At 45.1% G+C, this 19,121-nt stretch overlaps 2 protein-coding genes across 2 annotated transcripts in view; both read right to left on the bottom strand.

Annotated features, from left to right (window-relative positions):
* The window catches only part of LOC119446147 (mite group 2 allergen-like Ixo r 2), a 145,264-nt gene that overhangs the window by 21,305 nt on the left and 104,838 nt on the right, over nucleotides 1-19,121 (bottom strand). The gene's annotated exons all lie outside the window — the stretch shown is intronic.
* LOC125939694 (mite group 2 allergen-like Ixo r 2) lies at nucleotides 2,443-10,986 on the bottom strand. The gene is made up of 4 exons (XM_037710504.2): nucleotides 10,822-10,986; nucleotides 9,596-9,700; nucleotides 8,852-9,024; nucleotides 2,443-2,678 (listed from the first exon to the last, which is right to left on the bottom strand). The coding sequence occupies exons 1-4, from the start codon at nucleotides 10,898-10,900 to the stop codon at nucleotides 2,598-2,600; spliced, it is 438 nt and encodes a 145-aa protein (XP_037566432.1). The 5' UTR covers nucleotides 10,901-10,986; the 3' UTR covers nucleotides 2,443-2,597.

Below are 19,121 nucleotides of genomic sequence, written 5' to 3'. Positions count from 1 at the left end.
TTGCTTGTGTAGCACAAGCAAGCCAGCCAGCCAGCCAGCCAGCACTCCCCCGTTATTTTCTCTTTCGGGCCTCATACATAACAAAGGTATAGTACGTGTCAGCCTAAGCCCATGCCAGCCCTCACGGACAAGGAAAAAAAAAAGAAGAAAAATGAAAAAGAAAGAGAAAGAAAAAAAAAGAACACACGGAGGAAAAAGGATGTTGGCAAAGTGGAGAGTATCGGCAATAGTCCAAACAAGTGCTTATTCTTGTGCTTTTCATTTCAAAGAAGGCACACAAACACACACAAAAAAAGAAAGATAAAAACAAAAAGAGGTTTTATCAATCCCGGAGATCTCTTCAGGTGGGCTGTAGATTGCGGTCGCGCTTACGTGGTCTGTCGCACGCTTATCGTGCCGAGGTGGCTGCGATGCTCTGACTAATCGATGCAGTGCTAGGGAAACGTGGACGTCGCCGTTTAACGGAAAGAGCGCCTGCCGCTATTGACACAGCAAAAAGGGTGAAAGGCCATATGTCCAATCCGGGGCAACGCCTCCGACTTATCAGTAACACACCTTGCGAAAGAAAACAGGACACGGAACTACGTATCTATCGAGGGTGTTTAATGAGGGCAAGTTGCAAGGTACACCTGCGTTCGAAACAGGATCCGGTAATGACTATAGCCTGAAAAAAAAATGGGTAGTCATTTTATAAGTTTTACTATTTTCGGATAGATTTTCTGTGCCATCTTCAATGGTGATTCCTGAGCACTCTGGCATGCAGCGTGTACGAAACTCACTTAAAGAAGGAAATAAGATTTATTGTGAGAAGAATAATGGAACCTGATTATCACTATTAAAGGCCGATTATAAAACAAGTACAATTTGAATGTCTCATTAGACGACTTTAGAGCACGGCGTGATTTTTTCTAAACAGAGCTAGGTCAGGAGAATAACTCCTCCAGAGCTTTCTCTTGATAAGAAAAATTAGGCATTAAGAATTGCTTCAAAGGCAGGAGCCACGTCGTGTACGTCATTGGCTTGTACTTCACTCTAAATGTCATTAACATTGGTACAACGCAAGGCCGATAATTGAGCGATCTTTTATTCTTGCTAAAAGCCTACGCGTACTTCATGTATTACGTCGTTGCACCTACAACAATAATTACGACAAATGCCTCGAATGTCTGGTGTCTAAGCTTATAACCATCTCATGCGTAAAGTAATTAGTGCCTTCTCAATTTTACAGCACGAAAACTTTAATAATTATAAAGAAATCACGAAACGCGTGCTGCCATCTCAGCAGCTTAATTGATAGATGCTTCTGAAACAGTAATTAGTGCCTTCTCAATGTTACAGCACGAAAACTTTAATAATTATAAAGAAATCACGGAGAAACAAGAAAACACAAAACGTGCGCTGCCATCTCAGCAGCTTAATTGATAGATGCTTCTGAAACTAAGTTTGTCATACTTACCAGGTTATAAATGGCAGCTTGCATTCCGTACTACATGGTTGACAATGATTGCATTAATCAAGGAACATCATTCGCTCATTCGTTCATGTTAATTCATTCACTCTTTCATCTCTCTTGACTGTGTTCTGGGGGAACATCCACGCTACCCAGGCAATTTTATTGCAAAGCTCTACAAGATGTGAAGTTACCATGAAAATTATTACTACGCCAGACCGAGTGACTAAAGTATTGACCGAAAATGTTAACCACAATATTGTTACCTTCTTTGCTTAAGCTAGTAAGGTGTTTAAAGGATATGTCAAACTTGAATCGATCTTAATAAGCACTAACGCACGTGACTTACGCTACATTGTTATCTCGTCTTATCAATGGTACGATTGTGTTAGAGAAACCGCGCGGGATACGGAAGTTCGTGTTATCGAAACAATTAACTTAATATTGATTCAAACTGAACCACCCTCTCTCTCTCCCGCTCTCTGTCAAAAAAGATAAATTAATCGGTAGCTGCTATCAAGTGACGGCGATAAAGATTGCATAACAATACCCATACCATTCAGTCATACACTACAGGATATTTCTATAGCAATTAATTTGCGTTTTGTTTTCCAGTACAGTAATATCGTTTTTTTTTTAAGGTTTCGTATGGGGGGGCGGTTTTCTGCGTAATGATCACTGACAAACCTTTCAAAAGTCTGACACGTTCTTATCTATTACGTTGTCCTCGTTAAGTTGCCATTACTGCACATTCACCAACTTTCGAAATCAGCATGGTTAAAAGGTCTCAATTCAGTTGCATATTGTGGGACCTTCGTCTACGTCTCAGTAATTTAGTCCGATATACATAATGAATAAAGACTTGTATTTTTTTCAGTTACACCACAAATATTACCCAGTAAACACGCCGAATTGTGTTTTCAACGAGTAGGGCAAATAGTAAGACAACAACAAGGATAGCTGTCGTTTGTCGCTTTGCAATAAAAAAATGTGCAAGTGCAGCTCTATAAGCTGCTTGTAAATATGTTTTATTAAAATGAAAATGTTCACTGGTTGTAGAGAACACCAGCGTGAACATGTGTCGTCCATTGTTGTGGCAGTGGGTCCAACCCGAGGCATAAGGGGCGGAATATTTGCGCCTGCATTCTTATTGGACGACCACATTGCTCCTGGTGCAAATGCTGACGCCTTTGTCGCCCACAAGCTTGAGCTCGACTTGGCTTTTCATCTGCGAAGAAAAGAAAGAAGACGTGCGAGCCGAAGGAGACCGGCATTAAAAAAAAAAAAAAGTCCCGGCAGACCCGATTAATGGATTGTCAGCTTACACTGCACACCAGGCAACGTGCACATGCACCATCCTGCTCTACAGCATTACACCAGATGTCCCCTGAAACTTGCATCCACGCGCACTTTCATTTCACATCTCAGTTTGAAGAACATGAGCCAACCTTTTATTGACATCTTTGTAATCGATAGCTTGCGCATTACGACAAGATACACGCTGATATTTCAGTGACAAACTCGTCCCTCAGTCACCGCGGTGGACGTTGCAGAGAAAGCGGAACTTTTATTCAGCATTAAAACGTGTTGAATTACAAGACACACGACATGCTTGACCTTGCAGAAACGGGCCACGGGGTCGCATATACAATGAGAGTTAGGGGACGAACGCGTCCCTAAACTCATCATCAGCATCGACGCGCCTACGTCGCTAAGCGTCTCAGCGTTTCAAAGCGCTGGATTGCAAGAGGGAAATGCGTAAATGTGTTTTATTCCGCCTTTTGAAGCATGCGTACGTGGCATAATGGTTAGAGCTTCGGGCTTTTGTGCTAGGGGAACTTGTGTGTTGGCTTGTGTGATGGAGAAGGAGAGGCAATATGTTTTATACGAGACTCGTTCTCCACATACTCGCAAAACCCCACTGATACATTTTTCATGAACGTGGAAAAGGATGCAACCGTTCGGAGAAGATAAACCGAATCGCGGCCTTGTGCATGCGTTCGGAACTCATTATACGCGTATGTTCGTTTTTCCGGGGTTTTACGTGGCAAAACCTGTTCTGATTATGAGGCACGCCGTAGTGAAGGGCTCCGGATTACTTTTGCTCACCTGGGGTTCTTTAACGTGCACTACAACGCAAGCACGCGGGCGTTTTTGCATTTCGCCTCCATCGAAATGCGTCCGCCGCGGCCGGGATTCGATCCCGCGATCTCGTGTTCAGCAGCGCAACGCCTTAGCTGACTGAGCCACCGCGGCGGGTTATACGCGTATGTGCGATGCGATTGAGGGTGAGGTGAAGAAGAGGCACACATAACTTATGCAGTTCTAATGGGAGCACGGCTCAGTGTCTGTAGGGAGAGGGAAGTGGGAAGAAAGAGGACGAAATACTAAGTGAAGGGTTAGAGGGAGTAGGTGTTGTCCCGTGGCGGGACTAGTAGTAATATCATGGTGGTGGCATAAAAGCCCCAGAGTACAATTTAACATTTTTAACTACATTTAAATTGAGATAACTTTTTATTGTGTCCCGAAGAGGTTTGCCTGGCGGCATGCCTAGCATGCTAGTCCACATTGGATAAGAAGAAAAATTAAATATGCTCAGTTCACGACAAATATATACAACATACACAAAACACACCACAACACACAAACTAAGAGATATAGCGATGGATGTTCTTTAATGTCTCTAAGGAAGGTTAAAGGGGCCCTGAAATTGAAGTGGAGAAATACATTTGAAGTAAAAATAGGCTATTTCAGAATCACTTTGCGGCAAAAAGTACTTCAATGCGTTCAGCAGAAGCGGAGTTATTGGCAATCAAACACGGCCTCCGCTGTGCCCCCCTTCCTCCTTCAATGCCTTGCACTGCGAAGGCTACGGCGGAGTGGGGCGGGGCCTCAACGCTCTGCTTGGAAAACTTCACCATGGCGCGCAGTTCAAATTTCATTTTGCACTTCCGATTTTGGTGCCTACGAAGCGCTAAACGTAAGCCAAACGTAGTTGTCCTCAGCGAGCCGCAGTGCGCTTAGCCATTGGACTCGTGGCGGCACCTCGCGGCAGCCGTGGGGTAGCCGACCGCAGCGACCAATAGCAGCCGTGTATTGGAGTGTGCTTTATTACGAAATAAAGCACACAGAAAAGAGCGAGGATCATGGGGTCTTTTGAAACGAGAGCGCTTGAGAGAAAGGTGAGATCGCGTTCCGCTTGCGAGCTCCACGGACCGCGTACGACAGCAGAACTTGGCTGAGATGTTCACAACAGCGTATGCTACCCGCGGACTATGTTATTTCACCAAGCCCGAGGGGTGGTTCAGGGCCCCTTTAAAAGTGCCCGCGTTGAGCGAGACGCACACGCAGCGTTAGTCCTTGGGCCAAGTACATGTCGTGGTTCATGACATGATAGTCTTTGAAGAATATTCACTGCGGACATTAGGACAGTTCTTTCTAATGTGGATAGCCTGCTGTGTCTTCTGGTACATTGAATGTAGGTGATCTTATCCGGTGATCTTATCCGCTTAATTTCAAATAAGAATAGGTCATTAGCCTAATGTGGTGTGACCGTGCCCGATCACGCCTTAAGGCTGTTTCACATGGCGTGATTGGGGCGAAAAAAATCGTTCTGTCGCGCACGCCATTCAGCGATTTTCGCTGACAGCTTTCACATGCGTCTGAGACAGCGCGATTTCCGTCGCAGCGACGCCGAAGGTCGCCCGCTGCTCACGAAGCACCCAAGCCTGCATCGCTAAATAAAAACAACGTGGAAACTAGATATATAATAAAATATTGTAATTATTATTTGAAAATAGAATGAGTACACTATTTTTTAATGTTTAAAAGCGCCGAGACTTTATGATCGCATATAGTCTGCAACCGCGGCGAGTGAAACGCTGCACAACACCGCAAGTATGAGCGTGTGGCTAGTGCGGCATCGGTGGGGTGGTTTCCTTTAATACTCCGTTGTTGCGGTAATATATCGAAGCCACAACTCTTCTCCTGGAGGAGTATTTGCTTCTGCAGAAGAAGCGAACATTGAGTGTGTAAGCACCTGGCACAATTTGTAGCGATGAAGAGGTTCACGACGGTGACGATCAAGTGGGTACGTGCCGTATGTTGAAGGCGGCGTCTGCTCCCGACCTGGATAGCGTGCAGCGTCTCCTTTTAAACGAATTGTGTGAGTTGGAGAAAACAAGAATTAATCATGAAGCTCCTGAGCCACAGGCGGAGGTGGGTACGCTCTGTTAAAACATCATTGAAACTGGTGCGTGGCATTGCTCCGCTGAGCTTCCAACACGCGGTAAAACAGGAAAGCGCCTATTTCGACGGCGCTTGCTGTTACATCACGTTGCTCCGCCTACATCGCGCCGATAGCTGCGACTGGAATCCCGTCGCGGAAAGCCCGCGAAGTGGCGGCGGTCGCTGAGCGACGGAATTCGCTGTGTCGCTGTGTGAAAATCGCGCCATGTGAAACAGCCTTTAGATCTATCTATCTATCTATCTATCTATCTATCTATCTATCTATCTATCTATCTATCTATCTATCTATCTATCTATCTATCTATCTATCTATCTATCTATCTATCTATCTATCTATCTATCTATCTATCTATCTATCTATCTATCTATCTATCTATCTATCTATCTATCTATCTATCTATCTATCTATCTATCTATCTATCTATCTATCTATCTATCTATCTATCTATCTATCTATCTATCTATCTATCTATCTATCTATCTATACGCACGCTCGTGAAGTGCGTTTCTTGTCTATTAGCAGAAGCAGATAGGAGTGTCATGTTAACGGATGACTGTTTTCCCATTTTAAACAGTCGTTATCTATTGGCAGCATTACCAACCACATGAACATTAATATCCACGACGTTAGCTATGGCATGTTAGGTGCCCCAGCAGCATCTGCAACTATTTTGTAAACATGCGCTAGTGTGTCTAGCGCATTGTTTTCGCAACTAAGGCGCTATATCCTTTATAGATAAACCAGCGCATGTCATTAACATGTCACATCATTATTGCACACAGCGCTCCTAGTACCATAAATCAACACGTACACACAGTATTGTCTGTGTAGTACGTGGTCAGGGTCGGTTTTCATTTACCCCAAATTCTGGCGTACCTTTCTCGTTTTATTGCGATAGCAATTATATGGACACTTCAAGCGGATTGCTGCCGTCGGCGTCGCCGTTGGCGTCGCCGTCGCCTTGAGGTTCCGTATAAAGTCCAAGGGCGATAAAATCGTCGCCGCGCGCCGTATGTGCGAGTGAAAGCCTTCACGGAGAGCGAACGCACATCGGAGAGAAAACGCGACTTCCGTCGCGCGAAAGGCTGTGAGGGTATGGGAGGGAGGGAGGGGGGGGCGACGCTGTGCTGCGGCACCAAATGCGTATCTTGCAACCGGTCGCAACGGTAACTGGCGACGCAATCTCTCACGTGAAAGGAGCAAAGCGGGAAGGCAGCACGGGAGGGAGGGAGGGGGCGGGGGTGGCTTCTACTCTGCCAACAAATGCGTTCTTGTACTTTGCGCCTGTGCCGGCTGTCGGTGTTATCGCGCGCACCGTATATTGAAAGCGATTTCCACATGGCTCTGACCTTTGTATGCGCTGTGCGTACGCCGCTCAGTTTACGTTGAAGCGATAGACCGCACGAACCTTCGCTCGCTGCGGCGGCCGCGCTTTCCCACGTCCCCGTTTTGACAGTGGTTGTCTCCGGTCATCAAGTCTATCCATGTTTGCTTGTGCGCGCTGACACCACGCTTGTTAATTCAGTTAGTAAACGAATGTGTCAAGTTTATGTAGCCGATAAAACTACTATCCCGACTCCTTATAGCTCTCTATACTAATTTGCTATCGCAATTGATACTTTGCCTTTCGGGCGAAACTGCGACATTTTTTTATTTACACCCTAACTTTCCGTTCTTTTTCTGCATGAACATATATTTTTACACGAAATTTTACCGGCTTCTATTTTCGGTGGATAATTTTCATGTGGTGCTTACCAGTTCATTTTTTTCGGTGAATATCTGGTTCACTAAGTTTGCTGACGCTGAGGTGTGATGTATCACCGCACACCTCACTTTTCAAGAAACACTGTAGTTGCAAGCAATACACACTATATAAATGTTATCGAGACGTGGTGTGTAACAATCGCACAACGCCATATGGCGATTTGGTTATGCGTTAATTAGAGTGCATTTGACATTCGAGCCCAAATAGAAACATAATTTATTTAAAGTGAACGTGTCGGCTAGATGGTTGAACATCTTAAGTAGGGAAATGCACACGTCCGCGCTACGTGGGGTTGTGTGCCTGTTCTGCGTCCTCGTCTGTCGAACTGTTCCCTATTTGGAAGATTTATTTGTAACGTAATGCTGGTACAAATCTCCAACAATACAGAAAAATGACTATAGACAGATACCACTCCACGTTACCATCAGTGAAGTTACACAGTTCATCCACCTCAGTGGCTGCAGTGCGAAGACAGCAGGGATCCGGGCGAGGGCTCCCCAGTACCTCTGCCTAACCTCCCCCCCCCCCAACCCCCAACTCCCCCCCCCCCCCTCACCCCACCCCCAACCTTTACCGCTTTTCTCTTTCATTGCAACGGCGGGCAAAATGAACGCGAATAAGAAACACAAGTAAACGTTGATTTGAAGGTAGGCTGAAGCGTGACTGCAACCTTACCGGGCTGCTTACGTCGGAGCGCATAAGCTTGAGCTCATAAGTTATTTACAATAAAGATTTAGTTGTGAAATAGCGCTCGTCCTGTCTTCTTCCGCCACCGTCCGTGTCTTCTTCGCGCTTATACCAAGAATATGTTACCGTACCAACTCGCCCAACTATCTATCCTGTCGCATAAGCTTACAGCTGCGCGCCGATCGCCGTCTTAGCTCTCTGTTAAACTTGGTTTCACTGACCTTTTACGACCTTTTTTGAATTCAGAAAGAAAAAGATTCGGCATACTTTTATCACTCTTTGTATGATGTATGTATGTATGTATGTATGTATGTATGTTGTATGTAGAGTATTCATGCATGCATGCATTTATGTATGTATGTATTGATGTATGTAGTATGTATGTATGTATGCTATGTAGTATGTAGGGTAGTATGCTGTATGTATGTATGTATGTATGTATGTATGTATGTATTTACGTAAGGACGTACGTACGTACGTACGTATGTATGTATGTATGTATGTATGTAGTATGTATGTATTTATGTATGTCTGTATGTAGGTATGTATGTATGTCTGGTATGTTGTATGTATTTATGTATGTAGTATGTATGTATGTATGTAATGTATGTATGTATTTATGTATGTATGTATGTATGTATGTATGTATGTATTTTGTATGTATTTATGTATGTATGTATGTACAGAGTCATCAACTCACGGCAGGCGCAAACCAGGGCACATCCGCTTCCAAAACTCCGGTGTACGTATTTCCCTTGACGATGGGGCACTGAACGACGCCGTCGCACATGTCTTTCTTCAGACCGGGGATTGGAATCTTAAGGCCGAACACATTCATCCTGGCGTCGAGCCTAGCAGTGGCACTGTCTTGGTCTGTAGAGGGCGCCGAAAAGTAGAAGTGGACAATGGCAGTTCATGAATGAACACGTGCAAAGAACTGTATAATACATGAATGTAACTTAGGATGAGCAGCAGGCACGCGAATGCAAGGCTGCAACGCTAGGCTTTCTTATTAATGATAGGAGCGTCTTTAATTTGTTTGGATTCACTGCGTCGCCTTAAGGCATGCTTTCTTCTGTCTCTGTTGAAAATCTGACCAGCATGACGTCCTAGGTTATCCTCTGTGCACTGATCACATTCTAAGCTGGTAATTTGAATTGCAGATCAGTTATCCGCTGCGCCAACTTCAGATCTGCCGCATATCTTGTGGAATTTGTCCCAGACTGCCCTCATCAAGACGCCACTAGTTGTGAAAAGTGGGGCTGCACCCAAGCAGCTTACCTAGCTACCATTTGTGTATCTATGGTCCACACAATAAATTCCTGCTGGACTTCACTGAACACAACAAACTATACTGGAACTTATAACATGCATGCTTCACACGTTTTATCCCGTAGAGCAACCTTTTGATTACAACACTAGAAGTACGAGTAAAGAGGCATACCTGAAACCAATGTAAAGTGAATCTTCACTTTTGATCCACGCTTGATGACACATGGATCGGAGTCACACGGCTCCAATTGGACTGAAGTAACTTTGGCGGGGGATCCTGAAAGAAGGACGGGCGCCATTTTAACGTCATGTTCCGCGCCATTCTTTATCATTACCCGACATAATCATCCACGCTTCATGTCAAAATAGACAGAAAGTGAGGAAAAGGAAAAAGCTGGGATCTTAACTAGAAAATGCAGACACTGACTCTGAAAAAGCAGACACTGACTCTGAAGCTCCGTGCCAATTGTCTGCGCTAAGCAGCTTCACTGCAATGCACCCTTTCACATGACCTAGCAAAAAACGAATAAATCTTTACGCAAGTTGTGCTCAAGAATAGTCTTCACTTGAAAGCCACTGTGCAACGGCTCAGTAACCGTTCTCACTTAAAAAGCACGAGCTCAGAGAGACAAAGAAGAAAAGCAGATAGCTTAACTAAAAAAAGAAGGCCGGTTTGCTACCCGGCACAGGAGGGAGGGGGGGGGGGGGTAAGTCATGTAGCGAAACACCAGCGAAACATGTTCTCATCACCGGCTCGTGGCTGGACGCCATGGCTGCATCCCCGCCCGCATTTGCGTCTTCTCTAATAAATGTAGGACAAAGAAAGGAGCCCGCGAATACACGCAAAATTGCCGCGCCACAGGCCGCTCGAGGCACTTTGCGTGTATTCAGGGGCTTCTTTCACGCTCTGAAAAACACTTTTATGTAGCACGTATTGAGCAACAGAAAGCTGTATCGGGAGTTTTAGTACAATGAGTACAATTTTCTCATTGACACTTTTCACCTAATTTTACTATTTGAGAAGTTGGTAAATTAATTAAGACTAATTATGTAATTAGGCGGAATGTAAACATTAATCAGAGTGTCTCCAAGCGACGGCAAACAACATTACCTTAATTGGTTCTGTCCAGCTACGTTGCATTCGCATATTTTAAAATCTTGGTGCATGATAGTTGGGACACCCTGTATATTAGCTACTAAGAACAGGTGACTCGGCCGACGACACTCGTGGCGTCTATATGCGGCCTGATGGAAGCGCCGTACTATTTGCCATCGTTATAACTTTTTCTTTTCGCATGCCTGCTTTCGTTGTATGCACAATATTTCATTTTACGAAACGAGAGAGATGGAGAAAGTGAGACTATAATAGAAGCCTGGCATTTAGCTCGTGCTGCTCACCACAGTCTTCATATACGACGTCTTTCCGTTGTCCGAAGGCCAAGCCGAAGAGGAGTAATACAGCAACGAAGCGAATCATGATGTGCTGCGTGCGTGCCTGTGCGGGAAGAGTAGGAAGTTGAGAAGTTCCTGTATGCAACGTCAGCCGGTAATATGCAACACAGCAATCAGGGCCTTAAATAGTGCCGCAGTGATGCCGGCTGCGTGAGGTCACATGATCTCGCTAACATGCACCGGAGGCCTTGCAATCAGTAATGCGAACGCACTAGCTCTAACTTTTATCTCAGCCTTATCGCCTCATTGCAGTGCGATCCGTGTTACTATACCAGGTAACGACAGCGAGACAGACAGAGAGAGAGAGAGAGGAGAGAGAGAAACAAAGCACGTTCTGTATTTCAGACGCGATATCTAGACTTTGATCAGTCAAGGACGCTGTGCATGAGATAACATCGTGCTCCATATGAAGCTGCATTCACGAGGACCTGAAGGACACGTATTCTAAAGGACACGACGGGAAAATGCCACCCCGTGTATTATTCTGTGCAGTAAAAGCATAGAAGTGCTCTGACTGGGTAACCATCAACGTTTTGAATTTGTGCTGTCGTGTTTATCAGAATACTTTAAGTGTTATCGACTCTCCGGAGCAGATATTTAAATACGCTTCTTGATTTTTTGACAATAATATTAATAATGTGCTAGAAATAACAAAAGAATAAGGTAGGAAATATCTGTAGCTCCTCACCTGATATCGCTATTACGTAAACGGCATCTACTTTAGTTTCCGTAACAATTAAACAGTTTCCATATATTATAACTAATGGCAAAAATGCCACAATATTTGCACAACGCTATGTAACTTATTATGACGTGCCTTATACTGTGAAGTATAAACACATATTGTTGAGACGAAGCAATACTAGAAACCTCCTGACCTAAAGGTGTCACAGACCATCTGTGTGGTTTGGTGTGACACGCCGACAATCTTTTTAAGCATGAAATGCTTTTAGCTCCCGTTGTCGGCGAATTTCAAGAGACCTTCAGCGAAAATCCAGAGCCATTATACAGGCACTCAAGACGAGAATGGGCGCGAGAACGAAACCAGAGCCTGCGAGAACATCCGGACATTGTTGCAAGAGCAAAACGAGATCATCCGGGAAACCATTCAAAACTTCAGAAAATGCGGTCTGTGGCCTCCAACCTCTTGTACAGAACCGCATTACATATGCTAGTTACTGCGCAAACAAGTAAGAAAAAAATATTGCATCTCATTTCTTCCTAAGGTTTGTTTACAATGTCACTCAAACTGTAACTTCTGGTACGCTGAACTTTAATTTGTAATTTCCAATAGCGACGTTCAATAAGCAAATATAGTGCCCCATACACTTGATGGTCATCTTTTGGCGCTGAGACAGGGTTGCCTGTGCTCTTTTCAACGCCAGAGGTCCGTGTGCTCCAGGGCGCGGTAGGGAGCCTACATGCAAGCGCTTGCATGTAGGCTCCCTAGGGCGCGGGTCTTGCGCCGCCCCTTTCGAGAGATGGCGCCACGATGCGTGACCAGGTAGGGAGCCTATTGACCCTTTTCGCGGCGATCCCGTGGGCGCCGCCATGTTTCATCACGTGGTGACGCGTCCATTGCTTGCCTCAACTGCCTCCGTTGCCTCCTTATTTACAATGGAAGTGTATGACGCCGGCGCGGCTTGGAAAACCTCTGTTTTCGGAGATATCGTAGACGGTGACTAGGTGGACGACACGAAGCTTTGATCACAGTTTCAGAGAACATCCAAAAGCGCTTTCGGAGCTAATTAAGCTATGTCCAAACGCCGCAAGCAGCGTATATGGTGCTTGTTCTAAAAGTGGGGCTAAATAGTATTCCAAGCTATCTTAACATTCCGCTCATGCATTCAGTCAGGATTAGTGCGTTTTTCTCTTTGTTCTTTATTCAGCAAATATTTTAAAGCAGTGGATTGTCAGTTTCTGACTCAGTGAAGTTCCTCGGTGCGGCCACTATCTGATTATTTTCTGCCTAATCGCTTGCGGGTGTGTTCAGTTCCGATAGATTTGTTCTTGCTGCGCACAAGGCTAGAAACGTAGCTGTTTTGTACATTGTAATACCTTGTAGCAAATATATATTACAGCTAGTAACTCGCTTACTCTTGTGGACCGTCACGAAACATTCAGCTTCGATTCGTGCGCCATCGGTGTAATCCGTCATTTATTGTGCGTATACAGTGCGCATATATTCAAGTGTGCGCCCATTCACTTATTCTTGATACGTCAGCGATAGAGTGGGTGTAAGTTTTCCTGCCATTTGGGACATATGTGTATAGATAACGTGCCCGAAACTTACTATGACAAGAAGCGGCGCTACTCCCTTTGTCATTGTTTTACGAGTAGTACTCACTCTTGCCGACGTTCTGGGGATGAAGCCCTTTCTTTGAAGGTTAGCGATACAAGGCTGGCGGATGAGCAAATTTCTGTATCCTCGAGGAAAGCCGTACATCACGAAGTGCCGGTAACACGTTCGGACAGTTGCAGCAGCGGTCCGCGAACTTGGCCACAAATTCATTCTATTCCTTAACATGCCAGTCACTATTTTCGCAGCCAACTAGTGCACACGTCTTCAATCCACATGATTCAATCGAGCATGATTGGAGCACAGTGTGTTAGCGAAAACTAAGTTGCATTTCCGACAGCTGATCGCACAGAAGCAAGGTAGAAGTGGTAATGGTTTCGTATTCGTGCGCGGTCGCGTGAACTACGGTCGCTGAGGAGAGGTATGGCGCGCCACCGTGAGCGCCATCTCGTTTCTCTAAAACAAACTGCTCCGCGAAAAGGGTCAATACATGCAAGCGCTGTGCTTGCATGTAGGCTCCCTATCACCAGGCCGGCAGCGTCCGGCGCGCCGCGTATGTTTGTTTGGCCGAGACGAGACTTGCGACAAGGTTCAGTTCAAAACAGATTCATTTCGGCTCAGTAAGCTTTCAGGCCTGCGTCGCGGCACCAATCTGCTTTGCTGGTAGCCATTTCATGCTTACATCTACTCTCGATTACGGGAGAGCCAGCAATTTTTCTTAGTTTTTGTTCTTGGTCACTGATATTACTTTTTTTCTTTTTTGCACTCTAATGCAAGTCTTTATGACCATTGCAAGCGCCATGGGAGCAGGTAAATCAAAGAAGAAACAGTGACATATTAAAACGACAGCGTTAAGGGCCCCGCGTCGCGGAAAATCCGTTGTCGGTGCGCGAGTTCGGTGAGCAAAAATTGCCGTATATATTTAGGCATATGCATATGCTACGCCTTGCTATATGACATGTGGTATATGCAGGTTGCATTGCCACACCATTCTATCACTACAGTTACTCATACCTTGTCTTAAATTCTTGACAAAGTTATTCCTTGGAATTTTGAGAATGATAGCCCACTAGCGAATGCCGTGAAACAAAACACCGACAGCGCATACCTTTTATGTTAAATATTCTCAGAATGAAATACTAAAAGTGAGAAACAATAACAAAAACCTGAAAATTATGCAATTTTCTTATCGCTGCTGTGCACTACTTCCGGGATTGGCCCACGCAAGAGGCCGCATTTCTACAAGATAGCTCGCTTTCGTACGTATAGCGTTCGCCGCCAGAGTTCGCCGGTAAACATAATGTTACATAAGCTGCAGTTGTCGGGAAGCGTGAGAAGCAGTCAGGGATCTTTGAATGCTATCGCTTTCCACTCTTAAAGGCGAAGCTTAACCCCACAAAGCCCAAACACCATTCAACATCTAAGAAAATTAAAACAGCGTGTTTTACATTTATTTCTGCCCATGGAGATATGTTTATTGGTACAAGGTGGCTCAGTCAGCTAAGGCGTTGCGCTGCTGAGCATGAGATCGCGGGATCGAATCCCGGCCGCGGCGGCCGCATTTCGATGGAGGCGAAATGCAAAAACGCCCATGTGCTTGCGTTGTAGTGCACGTTAAAAAACCCCAGGTGGTCAAAATTAATCCGGAGCCCTCCACTACGGCGTGCCTCATAATCAGAACTGGTTTTGGCACGTAAAACCCCAGAAAGACGAAGACGAGACGGTACAAGGAAAACAATGAAATGTTATTGAGTAAACATTAAATAGTACGGTAATTACTTAATTTGTCATTTATTTGCTGTACTATCACAACTGTAAACGTCCTCCAGCACATCAAAAACTCTAGTACGGGCTCTAGTCTAGGTCATGAGCGCATAAATTTGAATTTTCAGGCATCAAATTCAGCGTATCAAAAATGATACGTTGGGTTTTGTGGGGTTAAACGTCCTCTAAATTTTTCAGAGATTAGTGTTCAAATTTAAAATGTACACCAGGAAGTCGCTTATAATTCTGCAGCATATTTATGCCTCCATAGCGTTATTTTGATATTTTCAATCATTTTGGTCCTTCTTAGCGTCTTAATATAGTTCCAATGCATAGAATGTGTTACGTTCTTTGACGCATAAATATTGGTGCACATTGTCAAATTCAATAGAATAGCAGGAAGCGAGTGCTCCTGTCTATCTGATCACTCAGATTAAAACTCTGCCAACCTAGTTGGGCTACAGCTGCTAATCTGCCGACTTTCATGGTGAAGTCGTCTTTCGTTCGTTGCAAAGCACAAAAAGTACCAGCACTGAAGGATGTGTAACAGAATTTATTGAACAAGTTATTCGCACACCGATGCAGCAGAATACTTGCTCTGTGCCACACAGAAATTCCATTACCACAATCAAACTGGAGCATTTAGGCCCGAGTGATACACTTGTTTTGACAGAAGCCGCAGTTGGCATTCTATTTTGCTAGTATTTTGTTTTCAATTGCCGGTAATCGAGCTTCGTTAGTTAAACCGGTGAATTTGAGTGCATACTTTTGCAGGAATAGGCTGTCAACGACAAAACTATACCGGAAAGTACTCACTCCGCATGAACCCCGGCAAGCTCCCAGTCTCCGCAAGGCACTCGCGGTAAATAAATAATAAATAAATAAAAAAGAAAGAATAAAGAAATTGCTCGAACACGTCTGTCATTGTCCATATAAGCATGCTTGATACGCACAAGGTGTGGCGTAAAGGCAATTTCAAGTTTTTGACCTGTTCAGCACAGGTGTTTTCAAATTAGACACTACTCATACAATATTTGCACACGTGAAGGCTAAAGTACCCGAAGAAGCTTTGACAGATGAAGAAGTTCACCGCTAAAGAGAGAGAGATAGAGAGAAAAAAAAGAAAAATAATGTTGTCTGCAGTTGTCAACTGTTCTCTGACTTGTGACCTTCCATTATGACGTAGTTCAAGGTGTGTCCGGGCCCGTCCGCAGTTTTAGGTTGAGGATCGTAGGCTGTTTCACGCCTACCGGACACATGCACGTCGGACGTATCTCGCGCCTTCGCTTTGCCAGCGGACTTGTTATCCTCTCTTTCATTCTTTTCATCCGTTCCTCGTGAAAGCGCGTGTTAGAGTGAGTTGATCAACACGAATGAGTGCATTTTTTCTCTGCCTGTATTCGTAATAGCGTTATTTGTTTAGGCTACATGACACGAAACATATCTTCTAAAGCGAAGCTTTCCTTGCGTGCTCTCCCGGACTTTGCTGCCAGTGGTGAGAAAGAGACGTTTAATAGAATTAACAGAGCACATCAAATGAGCAGAGGTCAGCAATTCGCGACATTGACACGACAAAGACATGAAAATAGAGAGTTCGCAAAGGCTGCAAATAGAAATCAACATACTAAAAGAAAGTCCACATTGCACACAACGCTTTCAAAGACAGTCCACAAATAAAATGTCCACGGGCGCAAAGAAAGACGTCACGAACGCAAATAAATTACGGCAGAAATCATCTCACGCTGACTGCGGGCGGTAATGCGAGTAGCAATCGAGCAATGTATGGCGACAGACCACATTTCTCAAGTCACGTTTATTGCGTAGCAGTAACTTGAGACTGTCGTTGGTCACTCACTCTCCAAGGTCGCCCATTAGCGCGGTGGTGTGACAACTGTATGACGCCCAACGTAGTGACGTTGGAATGACGAATGAGGAATTATATCAATGAAAAAAGAAAGCCGTACAACGACGAGGGAGTGACGACAATGAGATTTCGATTCTTAAATTATGACGCTGGTCTAATGACGACACCGTGACGACGATGACCTGAGCCCAATGAGAGGACGACGACTGTGTGACGTCGATGGCGTGATGACGATTAAGACAAGACATGAGTCGGATGACAAAGCTGCAATGACGGCGATGCAACGACTACGACGGCATCACGACCACCAGCGCATACCTAGTAGCCCAAGCAGGACAACTTTGGCCGTCTGGTCGGCGTAAGAGGTTATATAGATAGATAGATAATAGATAGATAGATAGATAGATAGACAGACAGATAGGCTCAAAACGGCTGAAGTAGGCCAATAATGATATTCGTATTAAAAAATGGTGTGCAAGAAAAAACAAGACACGGAACTACGTATCCGCCACGGGTGCTAACGAGGGCAAGTTGCAAGTTACACCTGCGTTCGTTTTACTCTTTTCGAGTAGTGCTTTTAATGCGATCTTCAACTGGTCGTTCCTGAGCACTCTGACACGCAACACGTACCAGACTCACTTAAAGAAGGAACCAAGATGCATTGTGAGAGTAAGTCGGCTCCAATAAGAATAATGGAAGCTGACCATCACATTTACAGGCCAATTATAAAAACAAATCCAAGTTGAATGCCTTATTTTAGAGCACGGCTTGATTTTTTCTAAACAGAGTTAGGTCAGGACAATAACTCCTCCATGTTATATATGCGCATCGCCTTCTCTTCTCCTTGCCATCTATGCGACGTCGTCCAAATTAACCGACAGCTCACGCCACCTATGTAACGTATCGTGAATTTGTACCACCTGAATAAACACAATTCCACTTCTGCTGTCGACTCGGCTGGTCCCGTGTCCTACTTGCTCCAGCAACAACACAGCATGGTGTCAGAGTAATCGGAACCACCCGCAACTATGGCCAACACATTCCTGCAAACACCGGCAAATTTCGAGCCATGCGACAACCCACAACAGTCCTGGGAAGCATACACCATCTACGAACAAACCTGTGAGTACGCCGCCAAACACGCCGCCACGCGAAAGGTCCTACTCCTCCATGTTCTCGGGGTCCGCGGCCGCCGCGTCGCCCAGGCATTTCCCCCTCTACCTCCAACGGCCGACGGCGCGCAGCCGACGGATTAAGTTACCTACCACCTACACCTTCTGCAAGCGCGTATTTCTGCTCGACAATCTAAGCAGCAGGACAACCGCCAATATTTTTTCTCGGAAAGTCTAGAGCTCAGCAACTTAAACAACAACTCGGAATGGAGGGAAACGGTCAGCGTAAATGGACACAACGTCATATTCAAGCTAGACACCGGCTCCGACGTAAATATAATTCCCGAGAATCACCCAGCACATGACCATCTCAACCTGCCTTCAAGCCAACAAGTGCGCGAGTGACTGCATATGCGGGACAGACACTTCCCATCGAAGCTTAATGCGAGCTGCACTGCTCAACTGATGAAAAGGAGTTCATCCTAAAGTTCCTCGTCGTTAGCCAACCGCTGAAACCGATTTTTTGCGCCAACGCAAGCAAAGCCTTGAATTTCATCACGATCGTAGCTGCGTGCACAGCAGCGCGAGGACTTCAAAGCGTGCTCGACGATCTTTCTCGTGTATTTGAAGGCATCGGAAAACCGCCTGGAGTGTATTCCATACAGCTAAAGGAAGGAGCGACTCCGACGGTATCAGCTCCACGCCATGTACCTAGCGCACTAGAGCGCAAAGTCAAGGCAGAACTGCAACAAATGGAACAGAATGGAATCATTCCGGAAGCCACAGAGCCTTCCGACTAGTTCCATCCGATTGTCGTCACCAACAAAAAAAAAAAAAAAAAAAAAAAAAGGCGGCAGCGTCCGACTGTCTCCTGAGTTCTTCCAGCAAACCAGTGAGAGGGTATTCAAACGGCAACTCACCGTCAAGCTCTACTTCGGCGACGTTCTAGTGGCATCACAAAACATTGAAGGACAGGCGGCAGACCTCAGAAATGTGCTCACAATGGCACGTGGCAACAACCTCAACTTCAACGAGGACAAGCTCCAGCTAAGTTTGCCAATAACCACGCACCTGGGTCATCAACTCACACCCAAGAGATGGCTCCAGATCCAGGAAAAGGAAAGACCACTGAAAACACACCACTTCCGTTGAGCGAGAATGGTCAATCAGAAAGTGCCATCGAAGCAATCAATTAAATCAAGAAAAA

The sequence above is a fragment of the Dermacentor silvarum genome, chromosome 3, assembly GCF_013339745.2.
Source record: "Dermacentor silvarum isolate Dsil-2018 chromosome 3, BIME_Dsil_1.4, whole genome shotgun sequence".
Classification (NCBI taxonomy): domain Eukaryota; kingdom Metazoa; phylum Arthropoda; class Arachnida; order Ixodida; family Ixodidae; genus Dermacentor; species Dermacentor silvarum.
The sequence above is the reverse complement of the archived record's forward strand: the minus strand, read 5'-3'. Positions and strand labels throughout refer to the sequence as shown.

Bases quoted from the DNA above. Each gene is read 5' to 3' on its own strand.
- LOC125939694 (XM_037710504.2), bottom strand. From the start codon at position 10,900: ATGATTCGCTTCGTTGCTGTATTACTCCTCTTCGGCTTGGCCTTCGGA. The intron at 9,025-9,595 runs GTATGCCTCTTT...CGCCCTCTACAG, and splicing joins TCACTTTACATTGGTTTCAG to ACCAAGACAGTGCCACTGCT. The intron at 2,679-8,851 runs GTGAGTTGATGA...TTTTCTTCGCAG, and splicing joins TGCCCTGGTTTGCGCCTGCC to ATGAAAAGCCAAGTCGAGCT.